This window comes from Glycine soja, chromosome 17, assembly GCF_004193775.1.
Source record: "Glycine soja cultivar W05 chromosome 17, ASM419377v2, whole genome shotgun sequence".
NCBI classification, from domain to species: domain Eukaryota; kingdom Viridiplantae; phylum Streptophyta; class Magnoliopsida; order Fabales; family Fabaceae; genus Glycine; species Glycine soja.
In genome coordinates this window covers 37,440,179-37,464,889 of record NC_041018.1, presented here as the reverse complement: position 1 = coordinate 37,464,889, position 24,711 = coordinate 37,440,179, and the positions used below count along the sequence as shown (strand labels likewise).

General features: G+C 33.2%; 2 protein-coding genes and 1 pseudogene across 4 annotated transcripts; all 3 read left to right on the top strand.

The window, feature by feature from the left end:
• The first annotated feature begins 252 nt into the window (after nucleotides 1-252).
• LOC114391728 lies at nucleotides 253-781 on the top strand (annotated as a pseudogene).
• Nucleotides 782-12,988: 12,207 nt separating this feature from the next.
• LOC114393686 (ubiquitin carboxyl-terminal hydrolase 18-like) lies at nucleotides 12,989-20,269 on the top strand. Of its 2 annotated transcripts, none has more exons than XM_028355081.1 (11): nucleotides 12,989-13,485; nucleotides 14,020-14,233; nucleotides 14,867-14,955; nucleotides 15,041-15,126; nucleotides 15,203-15,365; nucleotides 15,484-15,607; nucleotides 16,598-16,755; nucleotides 17,477-17,561; nucleotides 17,818-18,030; nucleotides 18,143-18,204; nucleotides 19,296-20,269. In XM_028355081.1, exons 1-11 carry the CDS (start codon nucleotides 13,214-13,216, stop codon nucleotides 20,035-20,037), a joined length of 2,208 nt encoding a protein of 735 aa, XP_028210882.1. In that variant the 5' UTR covers nucleotides 12,989-13,213; the 3' UTR covers nucleotides 20,038-20,269. The 2 variants fall into 2 exon arrangements, with proteins under 2 accessions (XP_028210882.1, XP_028210881.1); XM_028355080.1 differs by having other exon boundaries at nucleotides 17,477-17,567.
• A 1,512-nt stretch (nucleotides 20,270-21,781) lies between these two features.
• LOC114392130 (F-box only protein 13-like) lies at nucleotides 21,782-24,149 on the top strand. 2 transcript variants are annotated; one of them, XM_028353167.1, is made up of 2 exons: nucleotides 21,782-22,111; nucleotides 22,634-24,149. In XM_028353167.1, exon 2 carries the CDS (start codon nucleotides 22,655-22,657, stop codon nucleotides 23,876-23,878), a length of 1,224 nt encoding a protein of 407 aa, XP_028208968.1. In that variant the 5' UTR covers nucleotides 21,782-22,111; nucleotides 22,634-22,654; the 3' UTR covers nucleotides 23,879-24,149. The 2 variants fall into 2 exon arrangements, with proteins under 2 accessions (XP_028208968.1, XP_028208967.1); XM_028353166.1 differs by having other exon boundaries at nucleotides 22,631-24,149.
• The last annotated feature ends 562 nt before the right edge of the window (nucleotides 24,150-24,711 follow it).

Below are 24,711 nucleotides of genomic sequence, written 5' to 3'. Positions count from 1 at the left end.
GAAAACACATCATCAGAGCATAACTAAATGATATCATCTTCTCTATGCAGGCCATATATGGTTATAGCAGCACAAGAAGTTTTATTAGGATAGAGATTACGAATAACTCAATTGGTCAATATTGATAACTTTGGCACCTAAGTAACTGGGTTTTACTTATGCAGACTAGAATTCAGTGAAAACAAAGGGGTTTTGTCCCTTTTCCTTGGTAACAAAGTGAAGGGATGGGCAGTGTGAAAAATCAAAATTGAAAAATCGCCCTGGGAACGCTGAATCGTCGAGCTCAGCGGTCCCAATTATGTGAAGCACTCTGCGAAGATGACGGACCTCAACGAAAACATCATCGACGTCCCGAACCCAAGAGGTTGTGGCCCGGGATATCGCTACTTCGAGGCTGCCAAGAAGCTCCCTGGCGTCAAGGAGCTCTTCGAAAAGCCGCCGGATCTTTGCAAGCGAAGAACACTCTATGACATTTATAAATGGATTGATGCAAGTTATTATGGTTACCGTGATGAGGAGGATGGTGTACTGGAGCGGCTGGAAGGGCCCAGGGAGAGGGAGAAGGAGGAGGGAGTTCGTGGTGCTCGTGCCACTGTCAGATGAAAAGGAGATTGAGAGGAGGGTGCTAGAGAAGAAGAAGAAGAAGGATCTGTTAAGTAGGTATGTGAGTGAGGGGCTTGTGGAGGAGCAGACTGAGGCCAAGGACATGCTCAACATTCAACATGATTATGTTGTTCATGGCATCCCAAATACTACACAGGTCTCCAAGACTATTATGTAATACTCTTTTTAAAGCCCAATGAGCAGATTCAACCCTACATGTGAAACACATAAAAAACAATAAACATATACAATAATTAAATTCCATGAATTCATAAACCTTACTAGAAAAACTTGAACATTTTAATACATGTTTGTTGTTGTGTTGCCTAAGTGCATCACCTTATTTGTCCAGGCTGTAACAAATTTTTCCTTGTATGGGATTATCCATGTTTCCTTAACATAGTCAACGAACATTGGCCAAGGTGAACAAGCCATTTTAAACTTCTGAAGGCACTCATGGAATTGTTGTTCAGAAGGGCAATCAACCAGACTACCCCAGGCATCCATGACATACTCCCAAGCATTTTTTTGACCAATTAGGGATTTGCATTTGGCCTTGACATTCTTGTAGATGTGAAACCTGCACAACAAGTTTGTACACTCGGGAAACACAGTTTTCACTGCATTCATCAATGCTAGGTCTCTATCTGTTACAATAACTACAGGGAGGCTATCACGTCTTAAAAATAGACCTCGAAACCATTTCAAAGTCCATATAACATTATTAACACGTTCACCCTCCATATATGTAAACCCAACAGAGAATGTCATCCCCGTTGGTATCACCCCAACAAAGTCAAGTAGTGGGAGTCTGTACCTGTTAATTTTGTAGATGTTGTTTATAAAAAACACCAAATGACATGCATTGCATAACTTCACTACATCAGGGTTACACCAAAAAAGATCACGTACCACGACTTCATCCTTTAATCTATACCAATGAATATATTGATCCCGTTCAAGAAGCTTCATTAGATGTTGCATTTTAGTATCACTTCCTCTAATGGAAGAACGGTATGCACTTCTTACATTGTATATTTGTTTTATTATTGTACAACTATTGGCATTGTGCTCCTTCAACGTTAGCAGGATGTTTCTTGGTTTTGCCATTGACTTTGTCATATCAACAATAATTATCTTCTCATCCTTAGTTAATCACCCAGCGTATGGATGGCCAACTAATGACTTCGCCAATTCATGATTATGAATACCCACATATCAACTTGATAATCCAACCTTGCCCTCCAATCACTAGTTTCCCACGAAGCTTGAAGGGACAATTACATTTCCTACTCCCAGTGTCTCTTCTAACAAATTCTTTCTTCCTACACCTATACTGACCACTCCTTTCACGACCAATTAACACAAATAAACTTCTTTCTCTACTACCAATATGTGTGTCAGACCTTATAGTGACTACAACAAATCTGTTTTCATGAGCAATCGATCGAGCCCACTGCAAAACATCATCTCGGGTACCAAAGACCTACAACACAACCCAGACAATTTATGTTTTCTACAACACATACATTCAATCAAATTACTCAAAATAATGAACATTATTACCTGAGAAGTATTAAAAGCATCCGAACAATCAACATGTGGTTCATTCACACCACATTCTTGTTTATTTTCATAATCCATATCAACTTCTTCAAACATTATATTGTCATAAATGCATTGATCTTCGTCCATCTTAACAACAAATCAAAAATTTATACATCATACGCAAGTCATTTTGTTACAAAAAAAATTACACGATAGGGACTACAAAAAAAAACTAAATAAAACTTTAAGGAACAATTAATTTAGCATAGAAATACTTCAAATAAATACAAATTTTGCACCTAAATTGATGTGAATCTTACGGGGCGGATCGTTTGATACAGGCTACGAAGGTTTGGATGACGCCACTTCCGGTGAAGGAAGATAAGTCAAGGTAGACGCCACTTCCGGTGAAGGAAGATAAGTCTGGGTAGACGCCACTTCCAGTGAAGGAAGATAAGTCAGGGTAGACGCCACTTCCAATGAAGGAAGATAAGTCTGGGTAGACGCCACAAGGATTACCTTGATAAGTCTGATAATTGGTTCAACCAGCTCTTGCCATGATTAAGGAACAAAGAATGTTGCAGTAAATTAAAAAAAAAATCAGGACCTCACCACACTCTACTCACGTGTTTCTCTCTTTAATGGTAGTTCACTCATGTTTGATGCTCTCAATATAGGCTTTTGTGTGATGTTTTCACTCTTGCCTTTTACCACTCACTCCCTCTTAAGTTCTTGGATAGACCGAATTAGACACACAAGGTAATATAAAATAAAAGGAAAGACAATAGAATTATCAGAGTAACAGATTTGATTTGGGATAACAACTTGGACTTGATTTGGATAGCAGATTGGATTTGATTTGGATAACAGATTAGATTTGGATAACAAATCTGATTTGGATAAATTTTTTTTGATTTGATTTGATTTGGATAATAGATCAGATTTGGGATAACAAATTAGATTTAATTTGGATAACAGATATGATAACAAATAAGATAACAGATAGGATAACAGATAAGATAACAGATATGACAACTAAACTTCAAATGCTCATAACTTTTGCTACGGTTGTCTGTTTGAGGTCCACTATATATCAAAACGCTCAAAATTCAGAGGAGAATCTAGATAAGGGGATTTGTTCCACGATTTTCTTTCAAAAAAAAAAAACACCTCTAAATGCCTCAATTTCGTTTTCAAAGATCAAACACCCACTTTTTTTTTTTTCAAAATTTTTGCAACTTTTTTTTTTTTTTTGCAACTGTTTCCTTTTTTTTCTTTCTTTCTTTCTTTCTCTTTCTTTCTTTCTTTTTTTTTTCGTTTCTTTTTTTTTCTCTCTATTTTTTTTTGTTTTTTTTTTCAGACGTCCAGCTATTAGAATTCGTTCAATAGGCAATCATCATTAGGCAAATTTGACAGTTTAGCAATTCAGCAATTAGGCAATTTTTACCCCAAACAGAATTCGAATAGGCTGAAACAAAAGTTATGAACAAAAGACAGAATACAATATGATAGGCACAAGAACAAGAAACAAGAACTCAAACAATTTTTTTTTTTTTGACACAAAGTTTGAAAGACACAAGAAACAAGAACAAGAACGTGACAAGAACAAGAACAAGAACAAGAACGCAAATAACAGAACAAGGACAAAAACACAAACCTAGACAAATTACGAAGAAAAAAAAATAGGATAGGATAGAACCTGTATCAAGAGCCGAAGCTCTGATACCAGATGATGTGAACCTGACTAGGAACGGATCACTTGATACAGGCTACGAAGATTTGGATGACGCCACTTCCGGTGAAGGAAGATAAGTCAGGGTAGACGCCACAAGGATTACCTTGATAAGTCTGAGATTGGTTCAACAAGGAACTCAGAGAGAAACTCTCACCAAATTTTATCAAATGTCAAAAGTTTTTCTCTTCATTCAAAACAAAAACCAATACTTATAGTGTAGCTGAACAAAAAGATAAAAAATAGACATGGGCCTTCTAAACAGTTTGGGCCAAAATTACAATAAAAATAAATTATAACTAAAAACTTATTTAACTTGGGCCTTCAAATTAGTTTGGGCCTTCAGCAACAATTAATAGTCTTGATAGTGTCTCTGCCTCTGGGCCTTCATCCTTCTCCACTTGGGCCTTCATCCTTCTCCACTTAGGCCTTCGTCCTTCTCCACTTGGGCCTTTAGCCTGTATTTGGCCAGTTTCATGATTCTCATCATTCCCTCCTTCTTGGAAAACATTTGTCCTCAAATGTTCAGGATCATCACCGTGTTCAAGTACCACTTCCTTCCTTTCCTTGTGGGCTTGCTTGACATAGCTTTCGTTCTTCTTTGCAATTTGCACCTTTACTTGGTCATACAATCTTTTCACATACTCAACTTTGGCATGTGCATCCTTACGTTGAGTGTCTTGGGGATTGTTTTTGTAAGTTGGCCTGTTAGGCAATAAAGCTCCGGGGAGGAGATCAACTTGATGTTCTATGCCTCTTGAAGGTGGTAGTCCATGAGGAATCTCCTTAGGAAAGACATTTTTAAATTCCTGCAATAATGGTTGAACACTAGGAGAAATAGAAATAGTAAACTCATTAGAATTATCAGTAGAAATTTTACTGTCTTTGCAATACTGTAGATTGAGTGGTTCATGAGCAGGTAACACTTTCCTCGCTTCACTCGCCTCTGCAAAATAATTAAATTTTCTCTCATGTGTATCACTCTTTTCCTCGGGTGTATCACTCTTTTTCATATTCCTTTGTGGTGCCTCACTATTTTCCTTCTCTTGTTCTCTCTTTTCTCTCATTCTGATTTGGTCATCACACACTTCTCTAGGGGATAGAGGTTTAAGAGTAAACAAGGAAGATTTGGTCAACAAACGTTGCATTTGTGTAGTCCACGCGTCCAGAAATAAGCGTTGAGATTCATCCAGTTGATGATATACACCACCATATCATTTTTTACTTATACTATATTTAACATGTAATAACTTAATAATTCCTAATTAAAAAAAAAAATTCACTATAGGGACTACAAAATAAAATATCAAAATCTATAACTAACAACTAATTTAACATATTACTACTTCAAATAAATACAATTTTTGTACCTAAATAATTTAATTTTTTACTTACACTATATACAATTTGAAATAAATAAACAATTCATAATTTCATAAACATAAAAAATCAAAAGTATAACATATTAATAATTAAAATAAATATAAATTATTCACAATTTAAAAATAAATCTTAAAAAAACAAAAATTTACGGATGAAGTACATTCGTATAAAACATACGGATGTACTACATCTGTATGTTTTATACGGATGCACTTTATCGGTAAGGTTCAAAATATAACATACGGATGAAGTACATCCGTATAAAACTTACAGATGAACTACATCCGTATTTTTTATACGGATGAACTACATCCGTAGGTACAAATTGAAACTTATGGATGTAGTATATCCGTATAAATCATACGGATGAACTACATCTGTAAAAATCTTACAGATGAAGTACATTCGTATGTCGTAATTTTGTCTTACGGATGCACTTCATCCGTATACAACTTACGGATTTACTTCATCCGTATCTTAAAAATAATAGATCTACTAAAACACTAGTTACCCAAAAAAGTCAAAAAATGTGTACCTCCGTCGAAATAAAACTATCACCGGTAACACTTTCACCTCCACCAAACCACTACCTCTCTCAACACTTGCAAAACGACCACCAACGAGAGAAACCGAACCACAATAACAAAAACCAAGCGTTCAACACAAAGCGAACACAACAATACTGGTGTCAATTTAAAGAAAAACAATGAGGGACATTATTGCCATTTTTAAAATATGTTGGGTGCACCAGTAATAGTGCTGGGTGCACCTAGCAAGTCCCTTTTATTTTTGGTCAACGGGGTGGAAGTGGCTTAAGAAATATAAACAACTACCATATGAGAAAATTGAGCCACGGAGCCCAAAAATAAGCAATGGGCTTCAATTTCCCTAGGTTTCAAGTTCAAAGTGGGGAATTACTTCCTGTACCTCCTTATTTTTGCTTCTTGTACCTCCAACATGACCCAAACAAAGAAATCTACCCTCCCCCCAACACCACCACACCCCATCTCAACCCAACACCACCACCGTCAACAACTCTGGTATAGGGAAGAAGGAACAGACAGAGAAAATAACGAAGAGGTGTAAAACACACCTCCATTCCAAAATCATGAATCCACAATACACTATTTTCTTATACTTTTGGAACAACTTTTCTAGAACTATGTCATAATATTGGAAAGGTTGTTCTATAAGTATAAAAAAAAATAGTATATTACAGGTTCATGATCGCAAAATGAAGGCATATTTTACACCTCTTTGTTGTTATTTTCTCCGTCCACACCTTCTTCCTTGCATAGAGTTATCAAAGATGTTGTTGGATGGTGGTATTTGCGGGGAGCAATAGGGTTGGGTGGTTGTATGAAGGGATAATTTTGTCTGTTTGTTTGAAGGTGCAAGAAGCAAAAAGGATGAAGAAAACATTCGACATCATGATCCAGGAATGGGATCATTGGGATGTATCTTGTTCATTACAGAGTGTGAAAACTTAAAATATGAAAAATAATTTACTATAAAATGTTTTTGAGAATTATTTAAAAAATAAATATTTTTTATCTAAGACTTATATATATATATATATATATATATATATATATATATATTCCTATAAAATATATTGATTTTTGAAATTGATACCTATTTAATTTCTTTTACAAAAGCTATGTACTTTTAGTTGCCAGTGTTATCACACAAAAAAAAAGATTACAATATATTATTTTTACTAGACATAAGAAATAAAAAAAAAACTCTATGGAAATTAAAATGAAAAATATTTTAAAGGAAATTTTTCTTCAAAATAAGTGAAAATATATATATATATATATATATATATATATATATATATATATATATATATATATATATATATATATATATATATATATATATATATACTGTTGATGCAAAATGTATTTACAGATGTATTCTATAAGATTTGATGATTTTATCATGTCATTTTTTCATTATCATAATAATATAACGATGAGATGAGTCCTATTAAATATTTGCTTTTATACTATCAATATATATAAATTAAACCTGTGTAAGTTATTTGAATCACATATATATATATATATATATATATATATATATATATATATATATATATATATATATATATCACATATTAATATATAGGATTTCTAATGTTAGAAAGAAACATCAAAATTAAATTATGTGAATTCTTTTTTCTTTCTTTTTCTTTTTTTACATTCAAGAGGGTCAGGGGCTAAAAAAAATTACACTGAAACAAAATTAGTAATAGAAACTCCTACACAGTCAGCCATAATCCCATAATTGTGGAAGGTTGCTCATATATCATGTAATCAACTTCTAAATCGTAAGCCAACCTAGTTGTCTACTGAAAGGATAATATATGAATCCGAACTCTACAAAAGGCTTGCATAGTGCCAAAATTTCAACATCTTTAAATAATGGTGAACCAAGCTCCATCCACTAGTACTATTGCTTAAGAGTCAATTTGGACTTCAAAGTCTTGAAATAATGGTGAATTCTATTTATAATGGTTTTGTGTCTTTTTTGTGTTACTTCATTTATATAAAATTGTCTAATTTATGGAATTTATATGATTTCAATAGAATTTATTTTGAGGACAATAAAAGGTTATGTTAAAGGGTGATCAATAAGCGGATTAAAAGTTGAGAAAGAAGTTCGGTTTGATAGAAGTTGATGTTTTCGACTAGTCTATTAGAGCGGGTGGGGTTTGAAAACGGCTCAAAAGTAAAATCATTTCAAATTTTGAAATAATAGTTGAATCGGTTGATGTAAGAAGTTAAGTGAAACCATCAAATAACATTAGATCTATGTATTTAGAAAACTGATATATATTTAATATTAGAAGTTTATAAATCCAACATCAACAACACCGCACATCGAAATTGGTTACGAGTTCAGAAGTCATCGTGTATGTATTCATTCACACTCTCAATGAATTTGGTTTCTTTTGTTTTATTGTATCTTTCTAAACCATTTACTTTTTTAATTTTTATTTCTTCTGGAAACTTCTACCATTCTAATCTCTATTTCTTCTTATTATTAGAATTACTATTGAAGTATCATTATAGAATAATTATCGAAATTAGCTCTTAAATCTAAAGAACTATTGAAAAATATACTTAGAAACTATCTTACAAAATCATTATATGAAATAATTATAGTTATCTATGGATATCTTTATCAAAATTATCATTACTATATGTATTAAATATTAGATAATTTTCTGGTAATTAGTTGAAAACTATGAATTACTTGTTTGATTAAAGTAACTTACAATCAAGAATAAATTCTATGTCTTATATTTAAATATTTATTTATTAATAGAATCATAAATAAAAATTATTCTTTTAAAAAAACTATTTTTGAAGAATAAATATAATTTTTAGGATTAATTCTCATATATCATGTTCGTTATATTAATATGAGATGAAGATCCACTTTTTCAACTCATAAAGAACTTTATTTTCTCGTAATTATAAGATTTTGAATTTAAAATTTGTGAATAGATAGAAAAAAAAAGGACGACATTAAAAGAGTTGTATCTTTCTAAATGAATGCACTTAACTTAAACTAGTTGGGTTCTTTTTTTTTAACACAATTAGTTGGATTTAATTAATAACTGGCTTTGTGATACCAATAATTCTAGACAAAAACACACACATATGAAATAAAGCTTGGCAGCTGACTCACCTAATATAACTTCTTTCACTACATTGATATGATTTTGAATTTAGTCTAATTTACTAAAACGTAATATAATCTATATATAGATAAAATAAAAATATAAGATATCTAAGAACCCATCAAAAAGTAATTACACATAAATAAGTTAAGTTAACCATGGTGGCTTGCGTTTGAAACATGACTTTACTGCTAAATAACCAATTATAATTATTATTTCTAACCATTACAACAGGATAAAAGAATAAGAGAGCAAAATCTTGTTCATGCAAAAACTTGTTCGGGAGTGAAAATTATGAACAGTCTCATGCAAAACTTGCTTGAACAAACGCACAAGATTTTCTTGAAAATTTTCCAAACCATGATTGCACGATCCGGATATTATCAATGATTATAGTATGTTCTCGTACGAAATAGTGACATGTCAGGCTCACAACTTTTCTCTTGGAAAATAACATATAATTAGCTATAAAAATTAGGTAAATTATTATAAGTATTATCATTGAATGTATCATCAAATGCGTGAATTAATTAAAATGAAACTGTTTGAGCTTAATTGGTGGTTTTAAGTTCAAATCTTAAGTATATAATTACTTAAATACTTGAACAAAGAGCTTTGATGTTCATCATAATCCTATCCAACGTATAATAAGATTGTCTCGCTTAAAAAATACATATGATCTATACCAAAAAAATATTATTATCAAATGCACAAATAAACTATTACATAATTATTATAACTTAATTTATCATCTCAAACTCAAATATTTAAAATACTTGTCTATATATAAAATAAAAAAGGTATGCTAACTAACGCCAGCCTTTGTTTGGAATACTTGCATCCACAATTATTATTGAGTTAAACCTTTTTTTGAAACAATGGAATCACAATGGGAACAAATCCCAACAAACAAAAAGAAAGTCTTCATTTTTGCACTTATTACACTCAATACTTGTCCTTATTATTTTTACATTATTTTGGTCTCCTATACTAAAATGACGTTAACTAACAATTGTCATTATAAGTTAAATGACGAGTTTTCCTTTATCTTCTTCCCTCACCCTTCCAGTCCACCACCACCATACACCCTTCACCATCATCACGACTCCCATCGCTCCTTAACCTCCACCACCATATCTCATCATCGCACCCCTTCTGCAATCACCCCATTGTCGACCCTTCATTCCACTCCCAAATTTCACCATTGCACTCCCTCCGTAACCACCCTGTTGTCCTTTCACCTCCACCTCCAAATCTCATTGTCGTGCCCCCTTTTCATCCAACACCGCCCCTCTGGCAAGTTTGTTTGAGTATACTCAAGCTTACTCAAAAGTCAAATTGCTTATGAGTTAAATAGGTTTGTGAATGTAAACATGAAAGTTCGTGTGGTTTTACGAGTTGACACTAAACTTTAATAACCATGCATAAAGAGATTTAAAATGTTTAGTCCCTTAAATTTGAATAACTTTTGTTTTTAATCTCTCAAATTTAAATTTACTTTATTTAGTCCTTCAAATTTAAAAAATGTTTTTTTTAGTCTCACTTATTGATTTTTGACAGTTTAGATGCATAATTTGTTACAATTTTTTTTTTTACTATAGGAGGGACTAAAAATATTATTTTTTAAAATCAAGGGACTTAAAAAAATAAATTCAAATTTGAGGGACCAAAAATAAAAATGTCCTAATTTAAGGAGCTAAAAACATATAATAATTTTTTTATGTATGACAAACCAAAATATAAACAAACCTTGATTGATTTTACTCTATTTAATGATACAAAGTTTAAAATATCCTTCATTCAACTGGGATTCTATTTTCAATTACCTGTTTATTTTTATATTAAATTTCAACGAAAAAGGTTTTAGAAAACAAGTTTATATTTTAAATGAAATGAAATTAATAAAATAAAATAATATTAATTAACTTTTACCAAAGAGGTTTAACTTGTTTACTTAGCAAGTAAGCCAATCGCTATAAATTTTTTATATTTATCTTCAACTCCTATAGATAAAAAATATCAACTAAACTCACGTTCGGGGTTATTTTCCATTTTTAGTTTCAAATTTTTTAAAAATCAAATCTATAGATTTTAGTTTTTCTTGTTTTTTGGTACACAATTTTCTTAGTTTCAAATAGTTGCAAATAAAAAATGGATAAAATGAGTCAATCATTATATCTTATATTTTCCCACTATTAAATAATGCAATACAAAAAACTGCACTAAAAATAATTAAGAATAAAAAATTAAACATGTTAAAAATAATAACAAATTCGAAAAATATAAATTACAAAAAATAAAAAATATTAAAAATAACACAATAATAAGTAAAGATATATAATACACAACAATAGAAGTGACAAAGGCAATAGTGACAGTGATAATGAAAGTGCTTTAAAAATTAAAAGTCAAATTTACTAAAAAAAATTCTTGATTTTAAAAATAAATATAAAAATATTTTGAAATTGAGTTAAAATTATTTCAGCTCCATTTTGATTGAATGCATTTTATTTTAAAAATTACATTTCAAAATAAAAAATTAAAAACTCACGTGTAATATATATATATATATATATATATATATATATATATATATATATATAGATATAGTATAAATATATAATTTACTTTTTTTTGGCTGATAAATATAATGTTTTAAATTTAATAAGAATATATTATTTACCAGATTTATGTTTGACATTATAGGCACAAATATAACACGTGTGCCATTGTTTAGTTTCTTAATCCTTACGTGTCATCAATAAATAATCAATAACCATCTTTTAATCAAATTCAATATAATATCACTTTATCACGGTTTTTTTCTTTCTGGTGTAATTAAGTTGTTCGCTTTTCTTTCTTATAAATAGTTATGACTTATGATAGGGGCATTCATTGTTTTTTTTTTTAACATGATATATATGGGTGGAATTGTGAACACACATAAATATTTCTTAGCGCCACTTATTTTATATTTAAAAATCAATTAATATTCAAATTTGATATTATTTAATTAAAAAACATAAATCACTTACTATTCGTCCCAATGTTATTGGTGGAGGACATTCATTGATTAGCTCCCAAGAAGCAAAGGTGTCCCACGAAGGTGTGAGAATAAAAGAGTTATCTTATAGTAGTATCATATATATATATATATATATATATATATATATATATAATATTTTACATTACTACACAAAATTATACGAGTAAATTATATTCATATTTCTTGCATTTTTTTAAATTGTATTCATTGTCTTTTTTTTACCTTATAAAATTTTTTTTTAATTGTTTAACTCATATTATACTCGTATCTTTCTTCTAGACACCATTTAAGAAAGGAGACATATATTTGTCATATGATTTTTATTGAAAATTTATGTCTAAAATATCTATATTTTTTTTCCTCTTACCTTCATAAAAAATATAGAACTATTTTCAACCTGAAAATATTTTAACACTCTCTCTTCTTTTTCTTTTTTCTCATATTGGATTTGAATTCAACTTTTTGTTGGATGTGAATCCACCTAGTTGATACGCATGTGTTAACACTCTTTTTTTTTCTTTTTTTAGTTCATTCTTTTTGTTATAATATCTCAACCCAAAACTACATCTTCTTCTTCAAGTGTTAACAAGTCAAATATTAAAAGATTAATTGTTATTGTCTTAAAAAAAGTCTATTAAGAGAGTCAATTGTTAATCTGTTATTGAATATTTAACAAAAAAATATTAAGACAATTTCGTGTGTTCACATATTTAATTAATATTAATTAACAACTTTAACACAAGAGAAGTAAAAGTAATATAAAAATAAAAACAGGAGTATCATGTAGAATTTGATAGAAACATACAAATTAAATAAAAATGTTAAAATAATTTTTTCGGCTGATATATTTAAATTTACGGTTAGTTAACCTGTAATATTGGTGGAAGTCTAATCTACTCATGTTATAATTATATTGATATATTTATTATTATTACTATTATTATTATCGTTATTATTATTATTATTATATTAACGACTTTCTCGAAGTTCTGATCCGAAGGAAGAGAGATTCAGGAGGGAGCCAGAGTGAGGGATACAGAGAAAGAAGAAGGATAAAGATTTAAAATTGGAAGAGGAACAATAGGAAGGGAAGGGAGAAAACCCTAATTAATAGATAATAGAAAGAGATTGCATGATCGATGGAAAAACCCTAGAAGAATCATCGGAGCAGGCAGGCAAGGGGGCACAATCGACGACGCCGTAGATGCTTGTTGCGGTTGGAGCGTCGTGGGATCTGAATTGGTTCCTGCAACTGTTGCTCTCCGTCATCGTCGTGGCCGTTGGGGTTCACTATTTCGTCAAGGCCACCGCTTCCAAGTACTTCTTAGTCGACGCCAATTTCGAAGGGGACCACCACGCCCTCGCCGCCGCCGACCCAATGCCCGGCGCTCTCGCCGCCGCCGCTGATCCTCTCTGCGCCGTCTGTGCCACGCCCGCCCCTAAGAAATGCTCGCGCTGCAAAGCTGTCAGATATTGGTATGGTAGCTTCCCTTCAATCATCAATGTGATCGTTGTGATTATGAGGAGTTTTGTTAATTAATTGACTAAGGTATTTATTTATTATTGTGGTAATTTAGAGGATGGTGTTTCTTGTGGTAGTTGTTTTGATTCATTGGTATAGAGGCACACTGCTCGATCAACTAAGCTAGACCCCATTTGTCTTCTTGTTGTAGTTTTTGGCTGTTACTTGTTAGTTAATTGAGTATGTTTCTTGGTGTGAAATGAATTCAGGGTTTGCTAATGAAATTGACAAGTTTATGTTTTTTTTTTATCGGCAGATGTTAGTTTGTTAGCATGGTAGTTTTGTTAGGAGAGGGGATCGAACCCACAATCTTTCCCCTCTTCCCTTCTCTCTTAACCATCCAACCCACCTTATATCTCCCTTGATGGGTTTATGTTGTTTTTTTTTTTTTTTGGAAGAAATTTGGTGGGAATAGTATTAGTGTTTCCTTTTAAATGGGAAAGGAAGGAGAGGGCTGAATTTAATTTGCATTTGTGTGGATTTTGCAGTTCACAAGCATGTCAGCAGTCGCATTGGATGTCTGGGCATAAGACAGTGTGCAAGAATTTTCATGGGACCAATGCAAGAAGCTCGGCTCAGAATGGGGTAATTAATCGTGGGTTTAAGACTTCTGCTGCTGGGGGTAAAGGCTCGTCGTCAATTGCACTGATACCTGACTGTGGAGATGGAGCAATTTCCAGGCCAATCAAGCAGGCTAAAGATGTAATTTTCTTTAATGGAAGTGTTGATAATAAATTAATGTTATGGGCTTTGCTTATTGCAGGTAGCTATAGAGAAATGGAAACTTTGAGTGCTAGATTTTGTTGCCTTTAGATGATGTGCCAAAAAGCATGCACCTTAGTAAAGAAAAATACTAATATATGTGACTATTTTTCATTAGTCTTCCTTATTAAGCAAATACACGAGATAATAAGAATATAAGCTTATGATTTCCAATTTGCAAAACCATAAGCTGCTTGCTGCAAAGGGGGGCCTGAAAGACTGAAGTTGTTAACTTTATTATTTTACCCCTTTAGCATCATGATTAGAATGTTAAATTGTTGTTAGAATTATTTTCATTATAATTGATCAGAGGTGTGCATCCCCTGAACTTCATAAAGCACCAGTGCTGTGCTCTTGATTTTATTTTGGGGTCTTAGACCCTTGAATTGGAAGTCACATTGGAATGACTTGCTCTTTACTCAACAGGCAGCTCCTCAATCGGCACACAGTGCTGACCCTTTCTGGAGCCTTGCCTCAGTGCTTTTGAGTCTCGCATGTTATTTTGTTTACAGGCTAAATCTGATATATTTTCTCACCTGCACATTAAAATTACGATGAATTTGTCTTGTTCAGGTTCTTTTTCCTTACGATGAATTTGTCAAGTTTTTCAACTGGGACAAGCCAGGATTTCCTCCTTGTGGACTATTGAATTGTGGAAACAGGTTGAGCTTCAGCTTTATTGCACTATCTGATAATTGTGATAAGAGGATATGGGAATTAATTTACTTTTATTGCCTTTTTGTTTAGTTGCTTTGCAAATGTGGTTCTTCAGTGCCTCTCATTCACAAAGCCACTTGTTGCCTACTTGTTGGAGAAGGGCCACCGCAGAGAATGTAATATCATAAGTCACCTTTTTTTCCTGGATGTCAACTATTCTTTATGCTTATGTTGTCGTTGTTGGTTCTTCAGGCAGTTGTAATGATTGGTGCTTTCTATGTGAATTTGAAAATCATGTTGAAAGAACAAGGCTAAGTTCACAGGCGTTTTCTCCTATGAATATTCTCTCTCGTTTGCCTAATATTGGTGGTACACTGGGCTATGGAAAACAAGAGGATGCTCACGAGTTCATGAGGTTTGGTTTTCCTTGCAATGTCATTTCACTTTTTGTAGTGCTGTTTTGAATGATGTCTAGATCTTATATTGTGTTTGGTAAGATGTAGAAGGTAATTTTTTTCAATACATTTTTGTAGGTTTTCCATTGATACGATGCAATCTGTTTGCCTTGATGAATTTGGTGGAGAAAAAGCTGTCCCTCCTAACCTTCAGGAGACCACCCTTATTCAACACATTTTTGGTGGTCGTCTTCAATCTGAGGTTAGACATCTAATCAGACTGAAATAAACATTTCTTGTTAGAATGAATGCCTTTCTACTGTTTCATTACATATATAATGTAAATAGAGACTAATGATTAATTTGTCGTGGGATTATTAAGTGAAATTTGCTGTGTTTTTTTTTTTGCCTATCTTTGAACTTTATTAGTTAGTCTGACTAATTGCTAAGACTCCAAATCATGCAGCTTTATTTAAGGTTGGACTTTGGAGAGCAACCTAATATCCTATTTGGTTTCTATTTTCAAGAACAATTTTATGTTTTTAGAAATAATAATAATATATATTAATAAAACCTGTTAGAATGAATGTTTTCTGGTCTTAATTTTCATAAGCAGTTAACAGGATACATGTGTCAACAACAAGAATACAATTACAGTAGTTTATGGTTTGGAATGGAAACAATAAAAAAAAATTAATTTATGGAAAATTTATAAATTTGTTATTATTAGCATGATGGCTGTCAAATCTTGATTCATAAAAATATTGTGTATCTAGGATTCATGAATCGTGATCAATAATTAAAGATACATCTATATATTGGCATTTCAAAGTTGAAGGTAATAAAGTTATATATAAAGTCACAATGACAGAAAGGGTGAAAAAACATTAAATGTGTAAATTCATCTTTATAATCCATTAAATAAACCAAAAAATTACAGCGAGTCACTATATACTATTCCAAATGCATAATCTAATGATCATCATTCTTCATCCCCACAATTAATGCCATTTAGTTCATCCTTATGGCAATGCCATGGTATTTTCTGTTATTCCAATGTTTACGTGTTTGTGATAGCTACATGGCAAATACTTTGAAAGATAATTGCTCTGCAGCACTCTAATGGAAGAAGCATTTTCAGTATACTAGGGAATAACACCTTTATAAAATGATATAAAATGCATTTTGTTATTTTGATACTAACAAGGATGTGGCTGTATGTCGTATTCTTTTTTCTTGTGAAACTAAATAGGTGATTTGCACAAAATGTGATAAGATTTCAAATCAGTATGAAAATATGATGGACTTGACAGTTGAAATTCATGGAGATGCTGCCTCCTTGGAGGAATGTCTAGACCAGTTTACTGCCAAGGAGCGGCTTGATGGGGAAAATATGTATAAATGTGAGGGGTATGGATACTCTTCCTGTTGAAAGATACTTGTACCATAACAATGTTTAATATCACATTAAATATTGTTTCTTTGCCATTGATGTCAGCATCCTTTAAAAATAATATTTAGTTATAATAACTGTTTTTGTAGTTTGATTAATTGAATGTAGAGGATTACATGATGTTTTTAGATTATGAATTGAAATGGAAAGTAGCCCTCCTCCCTCTAGGCAGAAAATTAAGTTCACAAAGATGTTCTGTAGTGGTAAACCATGAACAGTAACAATGCAATGAATTAATAATATTATTAGCTATTAGTCTCATCTGCATAAAGTTGACCATAGCCCTTAATTTTGGTGACCAAGATATCAAGGCTGTTAAGACGACAGGCTTTCTATAAAAATTATGTAACTATGATAAAAACATTTTGTACTGACCCCTGTCCCCATAAAATGACACATTGATAATTTTACTATACAAACATTTATTGGATTCGATTATGTATGTTATGCATTCAAGTTATTTGTTGTTTTGGTTTAGCTTTTATTAAAGAATTTGGAAGGTGGTGATTAGACAATGTATCCTGTCAAACATTTGGTCTGGTTATACCAGATTTCTTATTTATTTGGCAGGAAGTAAGTTTTCTTCATGAAAATAGACTTCAAACATTTGCTTTTGATAATGTATTTTTGCTGTTAGGAAGATCCTGCTCTTAAACAAGTTTTCCTGCTGCTTGTCAGGTGCAAGGATTATGTCAAAGCATGGAAACGCCTTACGGTGAAATGCGCTCCAAATATTCTTACAATTGCCTTGAAAAGATTTCAGGTCTTGGTAATTTGATCTAGACCGCCTGGCTAAGTTGTCATGCTACAAGTTTTTTAATCTTTAGATATCAACTGTATAATTCCTAGTACTTTCCCATCATGTGCTTCATGTGATATGAATATGGATTTAGCATGATTATATACCATAACTGATTTTAATCCCTACTAATATTTAAAACCATGAAAGGCTTGTATGCATTGTGAACTATTCTTATCAAGTTTTCTCATTTCTTTTTTGTGGTGTTGTGTACATGCAGAGTGGGAGGTTTGGAAAACTTAACAAGAGAATAGCCTTCCCTGAAACTTTAAATCTTAGCCCTTATATGAGTGAAGCTGGAGATGGATCTGATATTTATAAGCTATATGGTGTTGTAGTACATATTGATATGCTAAATGCTTCATTTTTTGGTCATTACATCTGTTACATCAAGGATTTCCAGGGAAACTGGTATAGGATTGATGACTGGAAGGTAGATTTCTTTGTCTTCCAATCCAAGTTTGAATATTTTTCTTTTTGGTCTGAGTACCCTGTATAATGTGCTTGAACTGTCAATATCATTTCTGTTGCATGACATTTCTCAGGTTATGACTGTGGAGGTGGAAGAGGTACTTTCTCAGGGAGCATACATGCTCTTGTATAGCAGGTATTCTTGTGATTATGTGCTGAAGAGGCTAATGCTCTCTTTATTTCTCTCTCTCACATTAATTATTCCATAGTATTTGTGCTTCCTATTTTCACTTCTGCTGCCCCAATGATGTTTCCCAAATAGCTGGTTCTGTTAACATTGTTTTGAGTTGAGCTTGTGAGTACAGCTTTAGTGTCTTTGCCTATGGTAGGTGGTTTTGATGACTAACATGGCCTGTATTGGATTGTTTGGTCTTTTGAATCATGGAACAGGGCAACTGTTAGAACACCAGCTCTACCTTTTTATATGGAGTAAATTATCAAATCACTCCCTAGAATACCTATCACAAATCATTTTAGTCGTTGAAATTATGAAGAAAACAAAGTAGTCTCTCAAATTGATAGCTAGTGATTATTGAAGCACCTGATGTTAGGATCTGTCAACTTTAATGTGCATTAGTAAACCCAGTCCCTAACATCTGGGACCAAATTGACTGTTGGTTGTCAAATTCAAGGAACAAACGTTGATGGGGTAATGTTAGTGACAAAATTGACCTACGATGCAATTTAGGGACCTTATTGATAGGCTGTTGTTAAGTTAGGTATGTAATTTGGTTATTTATAATATTTAAGGACTGCATTTATTTGGTGCCAATTTCATAGATTAATTGATGATTTGTTCATTTTGTATACATCTCCAAGAAAAAGATTCGGGTCTTTTTTGTTTTTTAAGCTTCATTGTACTCTACCATAGTCTTTTATTTGGTTTACATGGCAACCTTATGTCTTGGTGATAAATTCAGTTTTATCGGGTGTGCTTAGATAATATGAGATCGGGTGTGTGGTTTTGCATTTTGATGTGTGTAGTGATGGCATTTGCTCTGATTTCTGGGTGAGATTCCAAATTTTTGGAACTTAAGACGTTGGTTTGCACCCATTGATAACATATGGTTATTTGAACCTATGACCTATCTTATGAGGTTTGACGATATGAATGATTCCAATAATTGAAGATGTGTCAAATGCATGTAACTTTTTTTAATGGTAATATTTGTCAATTTCTTGCTGAGAAGAGTAGTAAAGCATTGTTCAATTTGATCCTCTGGACAGGTGTAGTGCCCGGACATCAAGCTTTCAAATTCAAACTAGCGAATCTTCAGGGATAGCAGAAGTTCAGACAGAAGTGGAAGTGGAAATGGAAGTGGAGCCCGGACAAACTGAACAAGATGAATGCCTCTCAAATATGAAGGCTTTGACTTGTAGTAGAGGTTCTGAGGTTTTGCCATCTGATGCTAGTCCAGAATTGAAGGTTTCTTCCAGCTATGACTGCGAGTCTTCTGCTGGATTGAACTCACAAGCCAAAAGAGAACAGTTTGAGGATGTGAACATGATGGATGTTGATTCAACTGGTATTGCAAATGAGCTTTCTTGTGGTGCTGTTGAATCATCTTATGTGCCTATTTCTCAAACAGACAGTGATTTGGGGGATGTGGATATGGGCAGATCATTAGAAGAGACTTCAGGCTGCAAGCAAGAGCAAGATGATACTGATATGGTTAGGTCTGGTTCTTGTTCGGGTCTACCAAATGGCTCTTCCTTCTTTGATAAGCACCCTTCCGTTTCACGGGATCATCAAAACATGGAAGAACATTCAGAACATATAGATGTGGTTAACTGCAAGTTGATTACAGCTAAAGATAATGCATACTATGGTAATGGATATGTCAGTGCAAACGATTCTTCAATGCCAGTTGAAGACGCAGGCACACAATTTTCTGGCATCAGTTCTTTTCCCACTGAAAATGACAAAGGAAATGGAATTAAGAAAGTGGAAATATCAGCTGACATTTAGGTGCAGCTATTTTTGTTATTTCTTCATATCATTTAATTATCCCATCATCGAAATAGGTGGTGAGTTGGGAAATTTTTGTCCGGGGTTTTCATTATTTGCAGGAACCTTGGATTTTATTTGTAACATTTCTAGATGGATATCCTAATTTAATTTTACTGATAGAATACAAGTCCTTTGCCCTTATTCCCTCCACTCTTTGTACATTAGAAACATAATTCTTCCAAGTTGCTGCGGACCTCCATTGCCGGGTTTTTGTGGTTTAATCATTTTGACTAATAATATTTTTTCCAAAATTTTAACCATAATGCTTATTAAATTAACTATACTCAAATGTTGTTATATATAGTATATGTAATTGATGGCACAAGTTTAAAACGAGCATTAGGAAGAAATATTAACTTTCGTGTGGCATCTTCTTCCTACTAAACTTCAACAATCTCAATCTACACCATTTGCACATTCCGGATTAGGTAATCTGGAATATAAAACCTTCATTCTGGATTAACCATTTTGCAATGAAATGGGGTGTAAGCTGAGACTTTTGGGGTGCAAGAAGAGAGACCATCTATTGTCTCATGTTGCACGAACTAGATTTATTTCAGTAACTTGTCTAGATTCCATAAGAATTTCATTTCAGCCGTTTTCTACTTCCTTTTGGGTGTGTGAGCATCTTCCTGAGCTGAAAGCACACGAGGAGCAAGAAAGAAAAAGAACACAAATTAACGGCTTTTGCTTTTCAACATTTGCCCTTCACTAATCTAATCCTCTTTTGTTTGTTTGTTTGTTCTAATATATATAAAAAAAAAATACTTGTCTTGTGGATGGGGCTTGAGCATTGACTTGTGGAAACACAAACATAGCAAAGCAAAAGAAGACAAAAGATTCCTCAACGAGGAGCCAAAAAGGAGCAAGAATAGAGGGTTGCTTCTTGCTTTTGCTCTAGGAAGGAAGGTCAGCCGAAAACCACACACGAGTCCCAGACAAAAAGCCTAACACTTCCCTTTGACAATTGACATTGTTAAATGTTGATCCACTTTCAAACAAAAAAACTCAGTAGTGGTCCTTTCTTTCTCTTTCGTTTATGCAAGGTAAAATGATTAAATAATATCCCCCCACAATAGTTTTTTTTTTTTTTTGCGTACTGAGTCTACTCTTTTTCATTTTTTCAACTCGAATCCAAAGCATAGATATCTAATTGGTACTAGTAGCTAAGGCCGTTAGGCAAAGTCAACGAGTATGTTATTGTTAGTTTGTTACCTAAGTTCTATTTTTTTTAACTGCTCTTGTAACATTGATTAAAAAATTTAAATAAAAAATACTTAAAATTATATATATATTTTTTATAATTTTCATGTTTTTATTTATTTTCCTAATTAATATCCTAATGATATTGATTAATAAGATCATTTTTTAACTATCATATTAATATAAAATATTCATAATTTTAAATCTTTATTAAAAATCCAGATTGATTGATTATCTTGAATTGAGTTTGTTATTCTAATTACAATTTTTTTTATACATAAGACTCTTGACATCCTATTTACGGAGATTGACCAGTAATCAATACTGCTAGAACGAACCACAAGTACTTGCAGAGACACTGACTTCAGTTATCAGTACTGTTTGAACCAACCAAGTACTTGTTAGAATCTAAATTCTAATCTAACGGCATAGATATGCACACATCATAGTTTGCATCGAATTTTATGTTTTTAAGAGTAAGCCACACACGGGTGTGTATGTGGTGTTTGCCTTGTCATCACATCACATGTTATAGTGTGTTCTCTCAAGTGTCAACCATCCAATATCCAATCCAACACAAAAGAGAGTTTTCCCCAGGAAGCTTCCTACCTCGCTTCCTACTTGTTAGGCTCCTTCGCTTGCTTTCCCTTTTACCCTTTTTCTTCCACTTTCTTCTGATTTCCTGCTCCAAAGTCCTTTTTAAACGCACAATATTCTGTGTTCTCCAACAACACACACTCACTCACCACTGTGTCCGTGTGTTTGTTGGTTTTCTTTTCCTATCCACTCTCAACATAGCAGCAGCAACTGCTTCAGTTTCTATTTTCAGGTATTTTTCTAACCTTTGATTGGTTTTGTTCCTGTGTTGTGATTGTTGTGGTGTTTTCTGGTTACCATGAGTTTATTGTTATCCCTTTTGTTTCATTTGGTCCTGGTGCGAGGGTTTCTACTAAAAGGGGTAGTAAGGGAGAGAGAAAAAAAGGAAAGGAAATTGCTTTGCATTTTGAAGTCTCAAGTTTCATGTTTTCTCTTAAAGGGTAGCTTGTGAAGCTACAAGGGTTTTTTTGTAAAGCAACTTTAATTGGTTATCAAAATTCAAGAATGAGCCTTGCAATTTTGGTTGTAAATCTTGATGGGGTTGGGGAAAGAAAGGGGAAGTTTTAATCTTTTTGGGTGCGGATAAATACCCTTTTGGGTTATTACTTATTAGTTCAGGGTCACCCATTTAATTTGGAAGTCTTTATTCACATCAATTTGGTTTTTTTATGATGGTAGAGTGTGTAGACTTTGAAAGTGGCAAAATTGATTTCTTGTGTTAACATCAAAGTCCCTTTGTTTCTTTCTGCAGTAGTTTGTTCCAAGTTTCTGATCAATGGAACATAGTTTGAAAAGAAAGTCTCCAGAGAGTGGAGACAATTTACTCTTCAACAGATTTTCTCTGGATGACCTTAATGAAGATCTCTTGGAGAGGGTACTTTCATGGCTACCAACTTCCTCATTTTTTCGCCTCACTTCGGTGTGCAAGAGGTGGAAATCAGCTGCTGCTTCTGTGAGTTTCAAGCTTGCCTGCTCACACGTTCCTTCACGTGACCCTTGGTTTTTGATGGTTGCTCCAAACCTCAACCAATCTATTGTCTTCGACACTGCTGAAAACAGTTGGAAAAGACTCAATCACCTGCACCTTCCGCTCGAAGACTCTAACATCAGCTGCATGCCTGTTGCAGCCTCTGGTGGTCTGGTTTGCTACCGCAAACTGTTGGGAAACTTTGTTGTGTGCAATCCCGTTACCGGATCCTGTAGCGAACTCCCTCCATTGCATTTTGCCCTGGAAAACCAGTCTCTCAATGCGGTTGTGATGAGTACAACTTTCAATGATCAAATGTCCTATAAGATTGTGTTAGTCTTCGGTGAACTCCCTAACCTTTTGTTTAAAGTCTACAACTCTGGTTCTAGCTGTTGGGAAGATGAGGCTGCGCTGAGGAGGAATGTTGATGACAATTCCATGGATTGTGATTCAACCGATGATGACAATGTTGTGTACTTCCTTAGCAAGGCTGGAACTGTGGTGGTGAGTAGCATGCAGAGAAGCCCGTCTAAGCAGTATTCGTCGGTTATTACTAACAAAGACGGTCAGGAGATAGTGTATTTTCTCAGTTCTTCGGGGACGGTAGTAGCTTGCAATTTGACATCAAGGTGCTTCCTTGAGTACCCTAGGTTGCTGCCTGTTTTCAGTGAGTACTCCATTGATATCGTGGAGTGTGGTGGTGAGATGGTGGTTGTTTTGTTATCAGAATTCTTGGAAAGCACAAGTCTTAGGGTGTGGAAATACGACGAGGCCAATCGATGCTGGCAACAGATTGCTGCAATGCCTGCAGCAATGTCTCAAGAGTGGTATGGAAAGAAGGCAGATATTAACTGCGTTGGAGCCAGCGGTCGGATATTCATATGCTTGAACTCCCCTGAGCTATGTACTTATGTTCTGTGTGATTTGGTGACCAACAAATGGACCGAGTTGCCGAAATGTTGCTTGAATGGAGAAGTCATGGAATTCATGTCTGCCTTTTCATTTGAGCCAAGAATAGAGGCTTCTGTATGACACTAAAGTACCCCAGTCTGGTATATTGATCTTGGTTTTCATCCTTTTTCTGTGTTCTGTTAGATTAATTTTCTTCCCACTTGTACTTGAATTTGTCATCCAAAATAGCTACTAGGGCTGATTGGTATGAAAATAGAGATGGAAGCTCTAACCAAATGATTGATATGCGATTGCTAACTGAGATATTGTAATTCTCTCCATTGATTGTTAGATGTACACTGTTTTCAGTGAATTTCCAATCGAATGCCTGTGTTGATTATTCTTTATCCTATGTCATGGTTTGGTCTCAATTATTATTATTATTATTATTATTATTATTTTATGTTAGCATCTATTTTAGATCTCAAAGATATAGGTGATATCAATTTGGTCTTCGGAAGAAAGTTGACTAGAATTTAGTTCTTCATTTAAGCATAATGGTAATAAAATAGTCCCCTTTGACACGGAAACACTGTCAATGAAACCGTGAAGCATCTAATTAGTTCAAGCAGAAATGTCACTTGTGTGCAAGAGATCTTGTTTTTTTATTCATAGGAATTAGGAATCAAAGACAGGTAAGAGGATTTAGAACAACCTATGTACTACCTTCTACAACCAAGAGATTTTGTTTAGAAAGCAAAAATAAATGTTACTTTATCTTGGATTTTATTTAGCAAGTAAAACTTGTGATTTTATAGTTTTTGATAAATTTTATTTAGGCTTAAATATATTTTTGATTCCTATAATTTAACATTTTTTTCATTTTCATTCCTGTAAAAAAATTATCTTAGTACTTACAAATTATGATTATTTTGTTTTTTTCCTTAAAATGTTTTAGATAGTATTTTTTTTCA

Bases quoted from the DNA above. Each gene is read 5' to 3' on its own strand.
- LOC114393686 (XM_028355080.1), top strand. From the start codon at position 13,214: ATGCTTGTTGCGGTTGGAGCGTCGTGGGATCTGAATTGGTTCCTGCAA. The intron at 14,234-14,866 runs GTAATTTTCTTT...TGTCTTGTTCAG, and splicing joins CAATCAAGCAGGCTAAAGAT to GTTCTTTTTCCTTACGATGA. The intron at 17,568-17,817 runs GTAATTTGATCT...GTGTACATGCAG, and splicing joins TGAAAAGATTTCAGGTCTTG to AGTGGGAGGTTTGGAAAACT.
- LOC114392130 (XM_028353167.1), top strand. From the start codon at position 22,655: ATGGAACATAGTTTGAAAAGAAAGTCTCCAGAGAGTGGAGACAATTTA.